Source organism: Lagopus leucura, unplaced genomic scaffold (assembly GCF_019238085.1).
Source record: "Lagopus leucura isolate 7727_CA_CO unplaced genomic scaffold, USGS_WTPT01 Super-Scaffold_100159, whole genome shotgun sequence".
Lineage (NCBI taxonomy): Eukaryota > Metazoa > Chordata > Aves > Galliformes > Phasianidae > Lagopus > Lagopus leucura.
This window is the reverse complement of record NW_024962335.1, coordinates 21,601,708-21,622,341: the sequence shown is the minus strand read 5'-3', so window position 1 is coordinate 21,622,341 and position 20,634 is coordinate 21,601,708. Positions and strand designations below refer to the sequence as shown.

Sequence of the window (20,634 nt, the reverse complement as noted above, 5' to 3'; positions counted from 1 at the left end):
GGTGCAATCCCCTCTCAAAGGAATACAAGATCACTATCTTCACTAATTTGACATTTTCAGAATTGTATTTGGATGACCTGTCATGAGCTCATCTACATCAAATATCAGTTATATTCTGTTACAGACAAGCCATACAAGTGAATAGTAGCCTGAGAAAACATGAGGTTAACAAACACTGCTACACAAATGCACTTAATAACTCTGGGTAACACACGCTATTGTTTAAAATTAATTCCGGGGTCCACTTGTAAATAAGTTTTATAGCTGTATGAAGAGAGGCTATAAAATAAGATTGGGCTCCTTGGTAGGTGGCATGTTACATTTCTTTAAGAAATACTATTCCTCTCATATAAATGCACAACAGATGTAACATTTGACCTAAACAGTAAGATTTATTACTATTTTTAAAGCAAATTCAGTGCAGCTTAAGAGAACACTGTACACAATTCTTTAAGCTAGGAAGAGATTCTTCTTGTCATCGATGCATGTTTTGCATTTGTCAATTCTTGCCCTCAAAGCCAACCCAGAGTTCACTATCTTAGGCTTCTACAAAGGCAATGATCCTGCAGTCCAATCTGACTGTGTAACACAGTGATCTCCCTCTCGTCATTACAAACATGGGCTGTTACCTTGGCTTTTAATAATCAAAAGAAATCTGGTTGGTCTCTTTTTGAACCAAAAATATCCCAGGTGGTTTATGCTAAGTGCGTTACCAACAGCACATACAACCCAAAGCAATTTCCACATGATGTTTGTCAACAATAAAAAAATGAAAGCCACGATCAAAGAACAGAACCTAGCTTACACTGTTCTTTATCCATTTATTTACCTCATACGCTTTTGTGTAAATATTTATTGCTTCCTATTTCTTCAGAGGCTATTGTTCTGTTTTCTAAAAATAATCTGTTTGTACACAGTCTTCTCCTTTCGAAGCACCATCCATCTTCCTCTTAGGTCCATTTCCACAATCTCTGTGTGTAGAAAGCAGTGAAAAAGGGACACATGCAACTTTACTAACACAATCGTGTTGGAAACATCTGAAAATGAGGCACAATTCCTGGGTAAACATCTTCAATGGTAAACAGCCTTGTGAAAAATTCATAGGCCTACCCATCACGTAGTTATTCTGCATTTTGAGGACAAAAAAGATTAAAAATTAAAACAACCAGACAAAAGTATCAAAATCCAGTTTCAAGAAAACACTCATTTTTGTTGCTCAGCAGCTTCAATTAGCAAATCAATTTTCAGATTTTGCATTTCACTTCATTATAACATAATCCAGGATGGGCCAGCACGCAGAATCCGACCAACCCTCTCCCTTCACCTCAGTTGAACACTAGAACCAGCATGGTTCCATTCACATTGGAGAAATCAATCTATCTGCACGTGCACGTCCCACTCCACTATGCAGTAGCCAAACACTGAAGATTTTGAACCTCTCTACAGCTTATGAAGAGACTGCAGCATTAACACCCACCTCCCCCATTATTATTTTTTTTTCTAATGAGCATCTATCAATCTGTAATCAAACCTGCTTTGCGAACTGAGCACTGCAGCTATGTGAGGCTGCCCAAGGAGTCAAGTGTATTCTTTTTCTGAACGAAGGCATGGAACACATTTCTTGAACTCTTCTCTAGAAGATCCAGGTGACATTTGGAACAGTGCAGGATCATATCAAACATGTTGCCTTACTTTAAATGGATGCCTTCCCGATTCCTAATTCATCATAATTGCATATGGCTGCAGATTCTCTCTGAAGCCACCAAAGCTCAATATTCAGGGAGTAGTCGGCCAGTTAGCTCCCTTGACAGAGAGCACCTCAGGTAGCAATTTGATAGGATGTATGCTGACATTTTTTAAGGAATGCTGTAAACCCACGGAGTGTCTCCTACTGGTGACAGCACATCAGCCACAGCAAGGGGTTCTCAGACTTTTTAAAGGGATACATTTGTTCTCTGCTGCAGAAAACCCCACAAAGCCTTTACCTTGTAGTAATGGCTGTCAGATTCACGTTGCTGACATCTGGACAGACGTTGCATTTTCTATTTTAAAAGTAATTCAGTGCATTTAAATTAAGCATTGTGATTAGATCTGCATGCCAGGGAAGTCTCTATCCACCTAGTGCACAAGCGCTTCTTTAGTTCTCCATCATTTTTACATTGTGATTTTATTTGTCAGCGGATTTTTGTTTTATGGGGTGGGTGGTTTGCACTTTACATAAGTAATAGCAATGGAAGAGATGTCAAAAGCAAGCAGCTTGGCCTGTTCATACATCCTTTTTTGTGATATGATTTTGTGCAAAGACTTTCTGGTACCTGGCATAGTGTTTAGCTTCTTCTAACACATCAGAACATCCACCGTAAAGAAAAAAAAAGAAACACCCTGTTTCCCATCTGTTTGGGTTTAGACTTGACAGGTGAGAGAAGAGAGAAGAGGGGAAGTTGTTTTCATTCACACTACCAAGACCTTGGTACCAATACCTGCTCTATGCTTTGCTGCAATGAGAGAAATGTGATTCCACAGGCAGCTGCAAAGATAAAGAAGCTCTCGGACTTGTTTTATGTTCTCATTTATAGGCAGAGATCCTTGAGGAACTCAACATTAGACTGTCTAACATTACTGAAAGATTGACTACTGCATAAACCAGAACTAGGGCTGAGTATCCCAATTACATGGTATGTTTTTGGCTATCATTTGAGCAAATGTAAGTGCAAGGTGTGGGGATTTCAAAATACCATTTTGTAATCCCATTTTAAGTAGTAAATCACAGAAAGGCTCCTCTCGAACTGCAGAGAAAAGTGAGGGCTTTTGGAGTTCTGTATCACCTGCATATGTTAAATAAGAGACGTTGTTCAAGAGATAGAAATATTCTAGAGACAGAAATAGAGATAGGTTCCATTGTTTCAGGAGCAATGGGATTGAACACATTCTGCAGAAGTTTAATTTTTTTCAAATGTTTTGTATATCCCCTGAAATATCTGCTAACAATGGTTGGCAAAGGGAAAGAAACAAGGAAAGAAAAAAGGCTGAAAAGTATTCTGGAAACAAAAGATAGTTAATCATTCATGTTGTCTACAATTCCTTTGGCTTACAAGTCTCAATACAGACACTTGCTCTGTAGTAAAAGGAACAAAAAAAAGATAATACCATAAAATTCTTTACAGTCCTACCTTCTGTCTTTTACAGTGTATGATGGAATCCAGAACCACAAACTGCCTGGACTTCATAGGCAAATGGCATGTCCTAAAGTAGTTCATTTCATGTCTCATGCCAACATCCTTTCCCTCCAAAACCAAGAATGTCAAAATATCATTTTGTGTAACATTCTTTATAAATCTTGACTTGTGTTCCAAAGCACATCTACTTCAATCTGACTGTGTGCATAAGGAAGGTTGTTTTTATGTTTTTTAAGACTTGTTTTTAGCTTGATATTCTGCTCTCTACCTGGAGCTGGCCCTTTTGTTGAAAGATTTTGCTGCTGTATGAAGGTAAATCAAATACTTTGACTTTGAAAGAAGGAGAGCAAAAAGAGGCAGCTCAAACACGTGGTGATTCTTATTTTCCTCTCAAGAGTGACAAAACAGCATAAGCAATTCAATACCCAGGATGGGTTAATTTAATCTGGAAAAGAAAGTTGTTATTTAGATTAACATTTGATGTGATTATAACCAACGCAATGCTAATTTCATATGTAAAGCCCTCACGATGTCCACAAGTCACCTTCACACTTTTGGAACGTGGGTATGGAGCAACACTGGTCAGTTCTCAGCAGTCTTTTTTTTCTTTTTTAATTTATTTTACAGTATGTTCACGATTCTCTATGCTTCCAGTGTCCATCATGCTTGGCTGACCAATGCTGGTATGTGATGTCCCATGATTACCTTGGCTTGAAAGTCAGACAGTAACGCACGTTTGTGTTACTCTCTTTTTAATGCAGTACAAAGCTGGACACAACTCAGAAAGAAATCCCTAAAATCCACTACCTACTTATGATCATGTATAAATGGATATTTATCATGTTAAAAGAGAACCATATGTTAAAGTGGAGGCTAGAGCCCAGTAAATCTTTTTGGGTGAAATCCTTTTTCAAGAAAAGAAATGAAATAACTGACGTTTGCTTTTGCCAGTAGAAACATTTGCTTGTGAATCTCCTGGGAAGGGAAGGGCATTCAACCTTTTTACATGCCTTCCCCTCAGATATCTCTGACCCCCACTGCGAAATGGACAACAAAAATTCCCGACTCCATGCAGCTGATTAAACCCCTTATAAGAAACATCTGGCTGAAATTTTCCTGGCAGTTGACTTGAAAAGTATACAAGAAGCAGAACCAGGGAGCAGCCACAGTTCAGCTGAGCGACACAGAGATGATGCTACGCAAAAGCAGATTTTTCCTTGAATACATTAATTTCTAACTATTAACTTGTGATTGTGCAAGTAACCTTATTAGCAGAAGAAAAATAAACCCCCCTTCTACTCTGCATGCCAGTGTAGAAGAGGGAATCAGGTTTTGAAAGAAATTCTGTTCAACAATCTCTTTAAATAAAATAATAAAAGGCCTCAAACAGTTTACCTACCTAATACTCAACTTCAGTTATCAGATAGGAGAGACGTTGTTCATATCCTCAACTTCCAAAAAACATTTCTTAAAATTGTGAAGATTTAACAACTTCCACAGTTTCTGAGAAACTCACCAACAAAGTGGATGCAGCACCATCCTGTCATATAGTAAATATACCTCCAGGCCTGTATCAGCAAAAGTGACCCATGATTTTCCTGGCCTTCCTGCCCTCTGCTGTTCAAGAGCCTGTCCAATGCAGCTCAATGCATTTTTCATTTCTGAAAATGCAGTCCCTGGAGTTCTCACTGTTTTCCATACATACAACAGACCTAAAAGTAAGAAATTTTCGTTGTTGCTATTAAGTGAATAATAGCAGTGAAAAGCCTACATGAAACGCTTTTACTCTGCAGCCACTGTGGAAAAAAAAAAGCAGCATCAGAGAACAGTGCCGGAATTAAGTCTCACACCAAAGTGGAGGAGCAAAGAAAACAGAGTGAAACCTTCTACGCCATGAATTCAAGACTGAGAAGGTTCCAGAGTAAGGGGCAAGGAAAAAGCAGCATCACTACAGCCTTTTCCTGATGCCAAGGCACAGAGAGCTTCAGATCTATCAGACTGAACTAGAATTACTTTGACATTGAAAAAAAAATAAAAAAGATTCAGCACACTGCAGGGCCAGCAATCTGTAATGATCTATAAGCTTTAAAGATCTGATAGCGTATGGGAAAGGGCTACAACTTTCCAGTTGGGTCAATGCTCTAAAGAATTACATCATAAGTGTGTGCTTAAAATTGCTCTGTAAATATGTTTAAGTCTTACAGAAATTAACACAGAGACAAAATCTTCACTGAACGTTTTATCTTCAATTCAAACTGCACATTCTAAAGCACCCCAACTTATTTTGGCTACATCACTGAGACCCCAACAGAGCTAGAGAAGGGGTACCCACTCAACCTAGTATTGCTGTCGGTTTCTCACAATGCTAAGTTTCTCACTAAATTAACATATTCACAAAAAAGAAAAAACCTATTACATATGTTTCAATTTATGAGAAACCGGCCTTTGAAACTCAGGAAGAAAAATAATCTGGCTGATAACAAAATTTCAGCATTGAAAAAGAACAGCCAAATGGAATGCAGACCAGAAATTCTATCACAGAAGTGTAACAGTAAAAAGCAAGTCCACAACTGTTTTTCTTCTATCAAGATAAATAAAATATTGTAAATGTTTTGTACCACATTATGCATTCCGTACTACCATTGGAATGGTAATGAATGAATAAAAACAGAAAATCAGGTTATAGGAACCCAACAGAAAGAGTGGAAATAAAAAGTTGTCATGTAGCACATCTACATGAGAGGGCCATGCCACTCGTGCAGGCAGGAGGTAATGTCAATGTAGATTTAGGATAGCCAACTGCCACACATGCCATCGTAACTCAAGTGAGTTGATTCCATAGCTAAGAGAAATAATTTAAGACTACTACATCAAGGGAAAATCTGCAATTTTGTTAAGACACTCTGACACAACCAGTGTATGCTCTCCAACTCCAGCAGACACTTCCCTATTCACATCTGGCCTGCACCAAACTGGGAAGAGATCATATTCTGAATCCAGCAACAGGTATACAACCAACAAACAGTTAAATGGTGTAGTAAAAAGCAGATGACAGCAAAACATGGAACCAAGGCTTACAGTGTTATCGAGAAATGTTCTTACACTTAAAAAATTATAATGCACTCCAAAAATCCATTTGTTCAGGCAATCCATGTACAACAGAAGGCACTGTTATCCATATGAATCTATCAATTCTGCACAGCAAAAAACCTGAGAAGTGCAACTCAATTAGATGCAGCCTGGCCCCTCCCAGTCATCCAGGTTCCTTGAGGACAAATGTTTCCTTTTCAGTCCATCAAATTATAAAAACACCACAAGAATTTGTAAATTACAGTAGCCGGTTAGAAAAAGCATTCTGGTGGGGGAAGCACACTGCTATATTTCAGAAAACCTTCAGCAGCATTAAATTACCCTCCCCTATCACTCAGAAGTCATGATGAGTTTAAGAAAATGTAATGATGAAACCCTTCTCATTGACCTTCGTAGTTGATCCTTCAGTTTCCACCGGGAGTACTTCCAGCAAAGTTAAATGCTATGACCAGTCCTTTGTTGTCAAATGTGTAGCCACTTTGCTGCTCTATTGTCTTAGTCTCTAGAATTCAAAGAGAAAGGATGTGAGCAATAGCCTGTAGAGAACACTTTTGCCAGAGATAATACTATTCATCTTAGAATACAAAACTGTGTAAAAAATTTTTGTTTCCTAACTGCAGTGACTGTAATAAATTATACCATACCTACCTTTTCTATAAATGTATAAACACACACCTCTTCAACAGAATGGAGAAACTCGTCCTCTACAGAGCAACTGTATCTCATACTATTCTGCATGTGTCTTGATTTAATATCAGTTTATTTTCCTATGATGCAATTGCTCTAAACACCCAGAGCAGCACATTGACTGCAACAGTAACGGTACAAAAGTAACAGAGCTGTTAAGCACAATGTTCAACAGTAATCTTCACCCAGTGACAGGCAGGCAGCGAGCGATTGCCTTAATTTGTTTTTCATGTCAAATGTCAGGTTGTGCAAAACAAGTTGATAGCCTGTTCTAACAGTAGCATATGTCAATAAGAAGGCAATTAATTACAAGCAAAGGTAATCGGAATAGCACACACTTCCAGACAAAGGATAATACAAGCACAACATCCTATTTATGCTTCTCAAGCCTTCTGTAAGACTTCTGATAATGGGCAGAGATTTGTTCTGTTGTTATACATTAGATGCAATTCCACCATCCCTGCAACACTTGAAATGGCCCCAGAGAAGAGACTTACCTGCAGCATTTCGCCGGTGCTCTGCTAATGTATAAATTTCCTGCAGCTGTTTCTTCTGATCCTCACTCAGTGGTGCTGTCAGCAAATGGTACCAGGCAGCATCTCGGCTCTGCACCGCTGTCAGAACAGGAATGGATGGAAAGTGATTATCAGCTTACACCGCAAGGTAATTTCAGAAGAATAAGATGAAACATGTGGGAAAACAAGCAGGACTCGTGCTGTAAAATAGATTCAGTATTCCTGTCAGTTTCTCAGCACAGAATCCCCACTGTAAACAAGCCATATGGGGGGAACTTCATTACATTCTCTGCTTTCTGAAACAGCAATTTAACAGTGAGGCCATTATTCATGGACAATGACAAAGCAAATCTATTAACTGAAGATTCTTATCAAAACTAAAAGCAGCAGGAGTAGACAAACAGAAAAGGAAGAAAACAAGTTTTCCATTATCATTCTAATATCTAGAAAGTGACAAACGTTTGTATATGCTGGAGACCCTCTAGTGACCGAGTCTCACTCATTTAGGCTGTGGTTGAAAAGTTCTTAAAGACTACATGAAGACAATTTATCTCTAGCTGTATTTACTGCCACCTGTTTTTTGAAGTTCTTCCTGGAAGTGAAAAAAAAAAAAATCTTAGGACTAACATTAAAAAGCATTTCCAGTTTCAATAATCTAAATTACTACTAGAAACAAAGAGAAGGGCTTTTCCCAATGATGACAGCCAAGCTGTTTCATCATATCATATCATTTGACTCACTATCACACACATACCTAAAAGTGCTTGTGTGAAAAACTGGTATTCATCAACACCATTTTCAAGGTCAAGAGGTGTGCTGAACCCTTCAAGAGCAGTCTCTTCCAAGGCATCTTCATCCCAGTCATCATCATCATCATCATCATCCTCTTCTTCTCCATGTTCGTCTCCACCTCCACCATGGTTCTCTTGCATTGCCTGGCTCACTTCATTCGTCTCCTCCTCATCACTTGGTATCTCTTCTGCAAAAGCATTCATGTGCTTTATAAAGCAATGTAAAGTACTGGGAAACAATGACTTACAAATGAAAAACAATTAATAAATCTCATTACAGGTAGGAAAGAAGATCCTCTAATGACACCTTCCCTCAAAATCTCAGAAGTGGAAAAATAAGCTATTAAAATGTTTTATACGTTCAACATCTTTAGTTAAACTTTTGTTTCTAAAAACACCTGGGGAATGTGAAACTGGCATCTTTGTTCTTCTTTTGTAGACACTGCTTTAGTGCAGTTACTGTGCAATCCAAAATAACTGGTGTAAGTTTATCTTTGACAAATTCTCCCATCACTATCTTTATCCAGAATTCCACCTTTTGCATAGCCCTACCTCCTATGCTGTTTATGGAACAATTATTATATCCTGAATTATATTCAATTCCAACATGCAACTCCACACATTGCTATTTCTTATTTAAGGAAAGATATTTATGACTTATAACTGAGGTTAAAATAAAATCCCCTCCCAGTTCCAAACCTTCATGTTCCTATGTTTTTATCCTGTGTTAACAGGATAAAAATTATAAAATGACCATATCTACAACAAGCAGAGTGACTGAATCTCAGGGTGGAGATTTGGAAATTTCTGTGCTGCTTCTATACTCTATGTACCCCTACACATCTCGAGGAATTCTGTAACTCCATTACAGAATAATCATGTGAAATTTTGAAGGATTATATTATCTACTTAGACCCACCCTGATTTTCGGACCTCAAGCAATCTCCAATTCCAAATCAAATAAGGCCACACCTATCTGCTCACAACACTGCACAAAATTCACTTCCCCCAGCTCTCACTGCAATGTACTCTTTGGATGTTTTCTCCCTTCTGCCAGCCATAGCAATAAGAAGTCTTTCTACTCCAGGAACGTCTGTTGCCTCTACTTTGCAAATCACTGTGTGCCCTATTGCATTTGGACAAAGACTTGCAAGGATGTCCTTCAAAGTTCACTAGAATAGGTCTTTAAAATAGCTGGGTACTAGGAACAGCTTCTTTCCAGGAAGCAAGAATAAAGCCAGTGGAGCCCTGGAAAGTTTCTGCTCCCTATGTGAGAAGATGGAATACATTCACAACCCAGAAAACTGGATTTGCAAGTTTTGTTGTTACTTCTGAACCAATACTATCCTCTCACAAAGTATTACCTATGATGATTACCTATGATATATTGAAACATTTTGATTAAATTTTGGGAGGAAAAGTCCATTTCTAAGGTGATCTTACAAGCACCCAATAGGCCTATTTACTTTCAGCAGACTAATGAGCCTTAGAAGTGAACTGCAATTTCTTACCCCCTTTAAATTAAATCCAGACAAAATCCACAATGTGAAAAGGGGAGATTTTACCATTATCTTCTGCAACGTGTTTATCATCTTTAGCATGATCCTCGTGTTCTGTGAGTTCTCGCGAGGCGCAAACTTGTTTCAAGCCCAAGAAGAGGAGGAGGATTGAAGGGACAATCTGAGCAGCCACAGCATCCACTGCAGGTGGTCGGTTCTGTAACTCCATTAGGATGCTCAGTCCTATTATACACATCTTTCTGTCATGGAGTCTAAAACAACACACAAACATTAAACATAAAAAGAGAATTTCACTGCAAGGAGTATTAAAGGGCTGGCACTCAACATGGTAGAAAACAGAGCAAGTCTTCAAAGTCTATGTTCAAAGCTCCTACACATGTGATTGTTTTGTTCTGAATGCAAGTTTCCCACTGGAAAGCATTTGTCTAGTAACAATTAAATACCTGTCAAGCAATGTCCAAATTCCTGGAAGAACTGTTTAATGGTGATAGGTGGACAGTTGGATTGGATGATCTTACAGGTCTTTTCCAACCTTGGTGATTCTATGATTATCAAATGCAAAGTTTGTAACACTAAACAAAATAGTTTAATCATTAGGTAGAGTCTGGTCTTTAATAAGCCATTTGATAAAGATTACCAATATTAAGTATAATGGAAAATTAATTTGCTTTGGCTTTGGTAGGACTACTGTAGCAGGGACTGAAATTAGCAAAAAGACTATTAGTGAAGAGTAATGACAAGCAGGACCACACTGAATCGCAGGGTGCTTTTATGGAGTGCCACAGGGCTAGCTGTATTTAAGCACTCTATAGAGAACTTAAACTACCTCTACTGATAGTCTCTGGCCCTCCTTAGCAGGAAGCACCAGTAGCACTCAACTTTTCCCTAACATTATGGTGTTCTTCTATTAAGGGCTTGAAAGTTTTGAATGCTTCTATTTGATGCTGACAGCTTCTGTCCTAATTCTCCACAGGACAAGCAGCTCCAGCAAGAAGTTTCATCCGGACCTGCAGAAAACAAAGCAGATCTCCAAAGCTGGCTGCTGTGTAGGTTCTTCTCTCCCTAAACCTGTGCATCAGGTAATCCTATGCAGTCTTCTGTATGTGCAGCAGCACGGCATTACCAGCACAGCTGCAGCAGGGTTGCAGGGTGAAAAACAAAGCTATTCACTTTTAGCATTTCTGAATACTTTCATCCATCCTTCAGAATCTCAGTAGATATTTCTGTTACAGAATTGGTTTTACTTTGGAATGAAGAGGATACAAGTTGCAACAGAAGAAACAGCCAGAATGAGCACCAGAGACTGCAACAGGAAAATAGCCAGTTCAATCCACCACTTCAAATATTAATACAGAAATATAATTTTTAAAATAATTACAACTTCCATTACCAAAGATCCCATACAATATGCTACTAAGCTATAATATTAAACCATAATACAAGTGATCTTGTATTATAACAATAATCTATAACAGCTTTCTCCACATGTGCTTAAACAAGGCTGTGGATCTGGAAGGATTTCATTATACCTCCTACTTTGCTAGTCCTGGTAAGGCTTAACAAAGTCACCCCATTCTTAGAGTAGTGATGATAATGATAAATTATATACAACCACGCATAACATCATGATCCTTCCAAGGAAAATGAAACTGCCTAGCATGTGAAATGACACAATGTCTTGTTGGGTTTGGCTGCTACTTTACACATGTTGAAAAATGCACCAAAATGCAAGTGGGTGAAGACTGTCCCTCCATCACTTGCAAGCTGCAGTAGTTCCTTTTCGAAAGGAACCGAGCACAGAAGGCATCCAAAACAACCAAGGAAACTGAGTCAGGGGAATAGTCTGCCTTCACCTCTGTTACATGAAAAAAGTGAAACTCCTTAGCTCCTCCCAGTTTATCTGTCTCAAAAACAAACTCCTCATCCCCTGCTCACAACTTCATGAAGACTAAAATTCTATCTAAAGATGTTGCCACCTATGAATGAGGTACAGCCTTCTGAGGAAAAGCTGTTCTTATTGCAAGTACAAAAGGAAAGAACTTTCTCCACACTCTCTTTCTGCCAGCACCTTCATGCAAGTTTGATCCAAGCTCTGTAATGCATACGAAAGACTTCTAAACTGCATCTTGACACGGGGAAGCAATAAGACTTCTTTCATTTGTACGTGCAACAGAATTGATAATGACACATGGAATTACCTTTTAGAATACATTTGAGAAAACTACTGTTATATAATGCAAATTTGCAAAACACAACAGGAAAAATAATTTTAAAATTATAGTAAATTGTGGCTTAGCTTCATATTAAATTATCTCTTCTGGACAGCTAATGTAAGTGGAAGATTCACACACTGTTATTTAAAAGGAAATCATTATTAGGAAGTAGCCAAATAGCCAGAAAGTGCACTATATTTGTCATGCTCCATTTTCAAGCATCTAATCAGAGGAGTTGTAAGAATGAGCACATGCCTTTAGAATGAGCATGTTATTAGAAGGCTCAGCAGGACACCCAGGCATTGAGCCACCTTAGTGAACCTAACCCAGAAGGAGACTTGTTTCTTCCACGTGTCAGCACAGAGAAACAGCAGGACAATTCTGAAGTTCTGCACTCCAATGTCACCACTGTATCAAACATCAACGGGACCTGAACAAGTGAAGCAGAATTTTATGTCATTTACATATTTTTGTAACAGCAAAGAATGGTTTCAGTATCCTTGTGTCTGCACAAAGCTGTCTGGATACAATTCTCCTCCTTGCTTTGTCCTTGGAGATGCGCACTTACTGGCTCAGTAGTCCTCCCTAGCAATCACTCTGCTGCCTCACAGACATAGCAAGCCCGGTGTGCTAAACATATGTCCTTGGAGTCATACATGGCAGTGCAGTGCACAACTCCTGAGCAGGTCTGGTTTTAACATACTCTGTGGGCTTTCTTTTGTAGCTAATACACTTCCTCCAGTACAAGATTAAAAAAAAAGATCGTTTGTAGTTTAAACTGTATTGAAAGTGTTTCAGAGGGAAATCACTAAGCCTACCTTTCCCTTACTGGTTTATTGTGCTCCTTTTATGTGAGGATCTACTTGCTTTCCATTACATTCATCTGTATCCTGGACAAACTGCAAGTAATTAGCCAGTTGCAAAGTTGGAACCATCCTTCTTTGACTTATAGAAGATTAGGATGTTATACACTAGGATTTCTAATGATCTTAACTCCTGTCAAATAAATCCTCCTAGTCTAACTAACTAACTAAATAGATAGATAGATAGATAAAAATACCTATTCATTTTTTAAAACAAGTTACACTTTCCTCTCACCCCAGTTGCCACAGAAGGATTTTTAGTGTAAGAATAAGCATAAGAAATGCAGAAATCTCACCCAAATTTCAGGCTGACAGGGAAAAGGTGTAAAGCAGCAAGGAACACATTTTGATAAATGTTTTTTCAGTCCCTTGCCCTTCATCAATTTGAAGTACTCATAGAAAACATATTCAGATACAAATAAAAACTGTATACTAGGGTATGTGGGCACACATTCACAGATGTGTAATATCCACAATGACATACAGATTTATGCAGTCTTGCAATGAGTTCTGAGATCTCCTTGCCTTGATTATTTTTAACATTTTAAATTTCTAAACAGTTTTAAACAGTTTCCATATTTTTAATAACATGGGAGAGCAGTTACTTATCAGAACCTAAATGTCTTCCTCCACAGCATGATGTATTATTCCCATGGATTCCATTCCAGGAGTTCACAAGTACTGCTGAAGAAATACTGCATACTTTGGCAAACATCACTGGCTCCAGCATGAGAACATACACACACACAGAACCCCACTGCCTTTCATACCCCTGGGCAGAGCAGGATCTATGGGCACTAGGAACTTAGGGGAGGAGAAGGACAAAGGGACACGAGAGTCATGTGGTGTGAGTATCACAAAGAGACGCTGTTACCAACCAGTAAATCACAGACTGTCAGCAGGGCTGATGAAGAAATAGCAGTGAGATTCATACCTGGAGGTGGATCTACTTCGTTCTTCTCCTGTTTCTCCACAATCTGTGATCACAGCAACTGACTCGAATTTAAGCCTGAAACTGCTTCTTACTGGAAAGCAACCCAATTCTAAACTGAAACAACACTGAATGACAGCTGGAAGGAAGAACTGTACAAGAGAGGGCGCCCATTAGTGTCTTCACTGACAAAAATAAGGCCCAAGGAAGGGTAGCAAGGAAGCCAGATTTTGTTTGCAACTAACTATTCCTGTTCAGTTAAGCCTCTTCAGATGATGACCCTTATAACCCTCATTAAAATCAAATGGCCTTCTGGAAGCAGTCCTGTTCTTCAGGGAGAAAGGGAGGAGTCACTTGTATCACACCACAGTGCCAGACAAGCAGTACTACAGCAAAAGCCCTATGCCTGGAATCCACCCACTGAGGAGGCAGCACTGAAGGAAACCTAATTCTTAGATTTAAGCGACATTACAGATATTTATTTCACTGCTGGTAGCAATGCATCAAAGAGATACATTTCGATCTTCAGCTGCCATTCAAGTTCATAGTCTGAGCAGAATCTAGCATGATAATCCCTTGCGTTTCATTTTATAGGCTTTGCCAACTTTTGTCTCTGAAAACGAATTTAGTTGAACAGTAGTTGCAGAAGCTAATGCTTTTTGAAAAGCAACACAAAAGAACTGAAAGTTAAGCTGTAGCATACAGAAGTACTTGAAGTTGGAAAGTATTCAGCTCAACAGTATTTTTCTCCTCTGGATCTCACTGGCTTCTCACTGGATGAACTGTTTAAAGCTATAAATCCCTTTCATTTTTATTTCTTTTAAAAAGGAATGACAAGTTTACCACCTATAGGGAATATCTGCTTTCATACTGCCTCTGTGTGCTTTCAGCATTTGGTACAAAACAAGAAAAAATGACAACATAAGGAGCTGAATATCAAGGAATTTTCTTCAGCCATAAAAAATGAGTGCATGGAAATCCTGATAGTAAAAGTCTCGTACTTTTCTAAAGCCAGCAGCCTCAAAAGTAATTTAAAAATTAATGGTAATATTACCAAAAGATGCAGGAGAGACAGACTTAAAGATGTCATTTCTCAGCCAGTGGTGCTAGAAAAGAAATGAAGGACTGGGTACTTTATGCCTACTTTGTCATCAACACAAGCAACCCCTCTAAATGTCTAAATGACGATGTGTGTATTTATGTTAAGATACAGGATGTGCTGTAGACACTTCTTATGCTTAGCAACAGAAAAGGTCTGAATGTTTGTGATAATATACACTGCTTTTGTTACAATGAAGAAGGGTGGGTTTTTTTTTTCTCTTTTTTCTCACATTTACCTGTTCTGCACTTGAACATGGAGGGGAAGAGGAACAGACCTTCAAAGATCATCTAGTCCAACTGCTCAACCACTTCCTGGCTAACCAATTGTTAAAGCATACTGAGGAGGGCACTGTCCAATGTTTCTTGAACACTGACAGGCGTGAGGCATCAATCACTTAATTAAGAAGCCTGTTCCAGTGTTTTATTTTCACACTGAAGATTTTTTTTTTCCTAATTTCTAGTCTGAATTCTTGTTAATACCAAGTCTGACAGTTTATACTCAAGAAACTTAAAGAATCCTGAAATAGAATTTGCATTGTACTCTTGTATTGTTGCAATTCAATACAGAAAATTGAATACGCTCATATAACTCAAAAGACCAAGAAAAAATAAATATACATAGGACCCCTATGTTAGTAATATAGTAACTAGACCTGGTGTGGATAAATGTTATTTAGAACAGACAGGGAATGAGATCTCTTGCACCTACATGACTAAGGATGAGAAGAGAACAAGTCAGAATCAAGGACTTTTAAAATACAAACAGACAATACTTGCCCAAGAAAACAGTCTGTGTCATTCATCCACTGGTTTATGAACTGTGCAGTGATGGGCTCAGGGTTGTGTGGAAATCTGATGTTCTCTAAGGTGTGCAAAAGTAGGTCAGGATTGTAATAGAGTGCAGCTATGGCAACCTGAAGACACATGGTACGAAGCTCGCTTGTTTTAACTCCTCTTGTCAACCGCTCCAGAACGGCCTCCACAAAGAGTGGAATGCACTGGGAATGGAAAGAAATAGGGAAAAAAGATCAGGTATGGCACATGTTGCCAGATATTAAAAAGCTTTAAACACATTTATCTGAACTGACCTCCAGGGCTAAACGAAGTCCAGGTATATCTTAAGAATGCATAAGATTCGTTTCCTAATACAAAAGCATTTTAAGCCTCTGATTGTATGCTTACAGATCTTCTCAAAAACAACCGTTCTATGAGTTAAAAATTGCCAACGTTATTTTCGGAGCAGAGGAGAATATTTGGAGTCATTTGGAAGAATTTTAGTGTGAATAAAAGGTTATGAAAAGAAACTGAGGACAGAGATATCCAACAATTTAAAAATTAGCAGGCGTTAGAAACTGAAATGACCTAAATCTGCAAGAAAAAAAAAGTGTTTCCTAATAAATGCAATGTGATGTTAGATTTCTTACAGAAGTCTGAAACAAGTGAGGGTTGAAAAAGTGAGCGTGCACGTAGCTCTACACAATGAAATAAAAATCTACATATATTTCAATGCGTAGGTTTACACTGTATGTTAGTTAAAGAAGCATTATGAATGTTTCGGTTTGTGAGTTTCAGTCCAGATTACACCAGTTTAAATTCAGAGTTGTGCTCAGTCCAGTCTTCCACCACACTGTTACTTCAGTGTAAATGCACACAATTCACTTGAATCCCTTTCAGATTCTATTTAAAAATAAAATAAAGAAGGCAATCATGCACATCATACTATGCCTTTACCATTCAGTTTACAATCATACTCTGGTCATGCTTAAATATCTTCATGTACAAACTCCCATGAGCTTATTTACACTTTTCTGTATTTCTCCCCATTCCTACGTATTACTTCTCCCTAAAATTCTCTGATTCCAATTGCTTTTCACAGGAATTATACACATAGCACTGGAAATGTGCAAAAGAGAGAATGTGTTAGACATGCATCACCTGGTCAATACCCCGTCCTTTGCACTGAAGAACAATTACTTCTAGGAGCTTGGCTGCATGGCACTCTGCATCTTCTCCTGCATCTCCTGTCAATACCTAGCAATCACAATGGCAATTTAGTTTATTGGTATTAATCACTGTCAACTATGAATGCTTTCGCACGTGCATAAATCAAACCTCTAAATGGCATGTATGTATCTTCATGTTGTATTTTACGACAAATCAAGAATGACAAATCTCATCTCTACAGGACATCAATGAAGATAGGTGGCTAATGGCTAGAATTTAGAAGAAATCGTTGTTGCTTCTTACTCACTTCAGTAATATTTATACGTCCTTTATTTTTTCCTTTTTTAAGGAAATATTATTTGTAAGATTCATTGATGTTCACCATGCTCTATTTCTTTGTGACTTCCATTCTAATAGGCAGTGGCAGATAAACAGCCTGGCAAAGTGAGGACTTATCTCTAGGCTAATTTCAGATTAAAAACAAGACGTGTATAATCTCTCTCTGTACATGTGCATATGCATGAAACTTTTTTCCCAGTATGTTTAAACCCTATGGACAGTGTCAATCAAACCTGACAGGGCAGCAGAATTCTCAATCATGTTAAATCCCCACGAATCTCTTCAAAATGAACAAGTGGATAGATGCTTATAAGCACCTATCTGTGCTTCTAACACTTTATAATGCCCTAAATGAGAAAAAAAACTGCAGCATGATCTCATACTTCATTAAGCAGAACAGAAGGAGTATAAAAGGGAAAAAAGAAAATGTATAAAGAACTTCAAATGAGTTCATATCCTAGCTGACAACAAAAGAATCCAATCACAAGATACACAACCAAAGGAAATCAGACTTCATTAATTCCTCTCTTTACCAAAATAGCTGTTCATAGAAGAGTGCCAACACAAACAACAGCACAGCAACTTTCTCCCACACATGTTTGTGCACATTGGTTGTTTTTTGGTACCTTTTTTTTTTGAAGTGTTTCACTTAAAAGTTTGAAGCTGCTATGGCTACTCAGAACTGAGACGAGACCAAGCTTCATTTCACTCCAAAATGGCTGGCCACTACCTGGCATGTTCGGATCACTTTTAATCTGATAATTAAGTACCAGTGATTAGCACAAAAGTAAGAATCAGAAGCCTTACCTTTTTACACATAGCGTAAATGATTTCTAAATGCTTTGGATTAGACAGTAAAGTATCAGTGTCAATGGTCACGTAATTATGCAAGAGAGGCATCATATCTGCAGAGGAGGAAGAGCGAAAAAAAAAGAAATTACAGACTAATCAATGAAACTGCTAACCGATGAGGCTGCAATCCTTTAATTGGATTCATTAATCCAGACTCCTGGACATGGTTGGAAATTCAAATATTGCTAAAGTCTACTCTAGTAGAATTCTTCGTGAAGTGCACAATGCAGAAGGCATTCTCAGGAGAAGAAATAGAATAGAACTACATTTTAATTTACCAATTTGTAGTTTCCCTTTAACTACATTTCAGCTTTCTTTTATCAGGACCTCCTACAATAACCGATCATACTGACAGATTGGAACACACTTCTCGAGCTAGATATGCTCCTGTTATACTCCTACACTACACAGATGGTCAGGGCACAACTCAAGCACCCGATCACTTTACACCCAGATACTACATGGAAGCAACCTTTGTGAGGCAGGTTCTGGAGATGAATTCCCAAACACTTGAAACATCAACAGAATGGAAGTGGAAATACCTGCAAAGTATTCAAAGCAATCCTGCTGGAAAACCTCATAGAGAACACCTAAAAGCTGCCACATTTGAGGTGAAATCATCTGGCACGTCAAGCTGTATGCCAAGGAAAGAATTTCTTCGTAAAACTCTGGAAAGGAGAAACATTTTGTAAACAACAACCAGTAAAAAAAGAGTCTCTCTTGTAAATATCTCAAAACCAAAGCGTCACATAACTATTGGAAGACAGCAATTAGTAACTATGTCAATATGGAAATAAATAATACAAATTGGAAAAGACGCTTTTGGACAAGCATTACGTTGGCTGTAGCTTCAACAATAAGCACTGCTTCTCATTATAAAAACACACTGGGAAAATGTATCAGCAATGCATCAAAGACATTGCTTTGACTTACTGCAAAACATTTTTACTTTCTTAATCTACTTTTTTTTTTTTTTTTTTTTTTTTTTTAATTTCCCCCTCATAAAATAGTAATTGTAGACTTTGCCTTTTAACACAATTAGCTAGGAACTGGAATGAGCACTGCATCTTCTGGTTTTGTGTGTTAAAGAAGCAAATAAACAAAGATGAAGTTCTGTCCAGGATGACAGTATTGTTTGTAATAATGAAAGATTTTTTTCATGTAAAAAACTATAATCTTTTTCTAAAAATTAGCTCCAAAAAATACCTATAACGTGCTTCTGCAAAACAAGGCCGATGATCTGCAAACAAATGCTCTCCAGCTGTTGAGTTATCTGAAATTAAAAAAAAAAAAAGGATTTTATTTAAAAATCTGCAAAGACAGTAATTTAATAACGATCACATGATGGTGAAGTAAAGTCTCATTGGTGTGAGTACTCAGTTTTTCAATAAGCAGCATTACTTTAAAGCTTGTCACGGCATTTTTCTTTACTATAAGAATTTTAACTTAAAAATTATTCTGCAGATCCTGTTAGAAACTGTGCCTGTTGTCCTTCCCTGCATATAATGTAAAGAGGCAAACCCTGTACTCAGACTGAGGTAATAAGGCCCCAGTCCAAATTCTTCCTTTGAAGAAGAATGGGTTGAAAAAAAAGAAAGGAAGTGATGCTTTTGCTTAAGATCTATGGAGAGCTTCCCATAAGACCAGGCTTGACAAAAGGGAAACACGCAGAATTTGGGAGAATAAAACTGCATTGAAGCCAGACAAAAGCTATTATGTAGCTATCTGCTGGAGTGGGCAGTTTCAAACTGAGAGGAGAACTTATTCAGCTTTCTCATGTTGGAGAGAGACACTACTTTTATGAATGAAATCAAATTAGGAGAATGATAAAGCCACATTGCAAGCCTAAGTGAAACCTCCAGTATAGGCATCTCATGGTATTGCCACTAGTCATTCATTAAACATGAAATCTTGCAGATGTCAGGCTTCCTGCATTTCCTTCCAGCAAAGGGCTTAAGCATGTGATCACAGATTCATCCACATACCTTCAGGCGACTGATTCAGACACATGGCTTAGAGCTGATCATCCTCTAAGCTCTCTGTATAGTTAATATAAACGGGAAAGGAATTTCTAAGGAGTTTTCAGCTTCATTTATCATTTGCATATCATTTATATTGCTTCTAAAATGATTTGAGATCCTGAGGAGAGCCCTCTGCACAGTATTTTAGTTGGCTCTTCATATAGCAGAAAAACAAGCTGCTAAGCTGAAACCCCAAAGGTTTTCCTAGGCTAAAACCAGAACATCCGTTTCAGATGACCTCTCCTGATGTTCAGTTTAGCTACCAGATTTCATTCTAGCTTTCAAAAGATGCAAGGGGCTCTTGTAAAGGAATGAAAGATGTGTTCAAATCCAAAGGAACACAATGGTCACACAAAAAATATGAATGAATTTTTAAAATTAGAAGCTTCATAGTCGGATTTCACATTGGCAATAAAACTTTCTCATTGTAACTTGAAAGAAGCAGACCAAACTAGGACAAAGCACTTTTGTGCTTTTTGTCAGTTGGGCTCAGATACTGACAGACTCTGTCTCTCTTGCCAGTCACTGAAGTCCTTCCTACCTCGGCCAGCTACAAGCAGAAACAATCCCTTTTTTCTCTGAATATGTGAA

General features: G+C 38.1%; 1 protein-coding gene across 2 annotated transcripts in view; it reads right to left on the bottom strand.

The window, feature by feature from the left end:
• Window positions 1–372: 372 nt before the first annotated feature.
• Window positions 373–20,634, bottom strand: part of IPO8 (importin 8) — a 47,575-nt gene continuing 27,313 nt past the window's right edge. For both annotated transcript variants that reach the window (XM_042889800.1, XM_042889799.1), the window contains exons 17-25: window positions 19,229–19,295; window positions 18,565–18,690; window positions 17,978–18,075; window positions 16,823–16,918; window positions 15,665–15,885; window positions 9,825–10,030; window positions 8,223–8,447; window positions 7,451–7,567; window positions 373–6,768 (exon numbers count right to left, since the gene is read on the bottom strand). In XM_042889800.1, coding sequence (XP_042745734.1) covers window positions 6,671–6,768; window positions 7,451–7,567; window positions 8,223–8,447; window positions 9,825–10,030; window positions 15,665–15,885; window positions 16,823–16,918; window positions 17,978–18,075; window positions 18,565–18,690; window positions 19,229–19,295 — 1,254 coding nt within the window. In that variant the 3' untranslated portion in view covers window positions 373–6,670. The remainder of the gene's footprint in view (window positions 6,769–7,450; window positions 7,568–8,222; window positions 8,448–9,824; window positions 10,031–15,664; window positions 15,886–16,822; window positions 16,919–17,977; window positions 18,076–18,564; window positions 18,691–19,228; window positions 19,296–20,634) is intronic.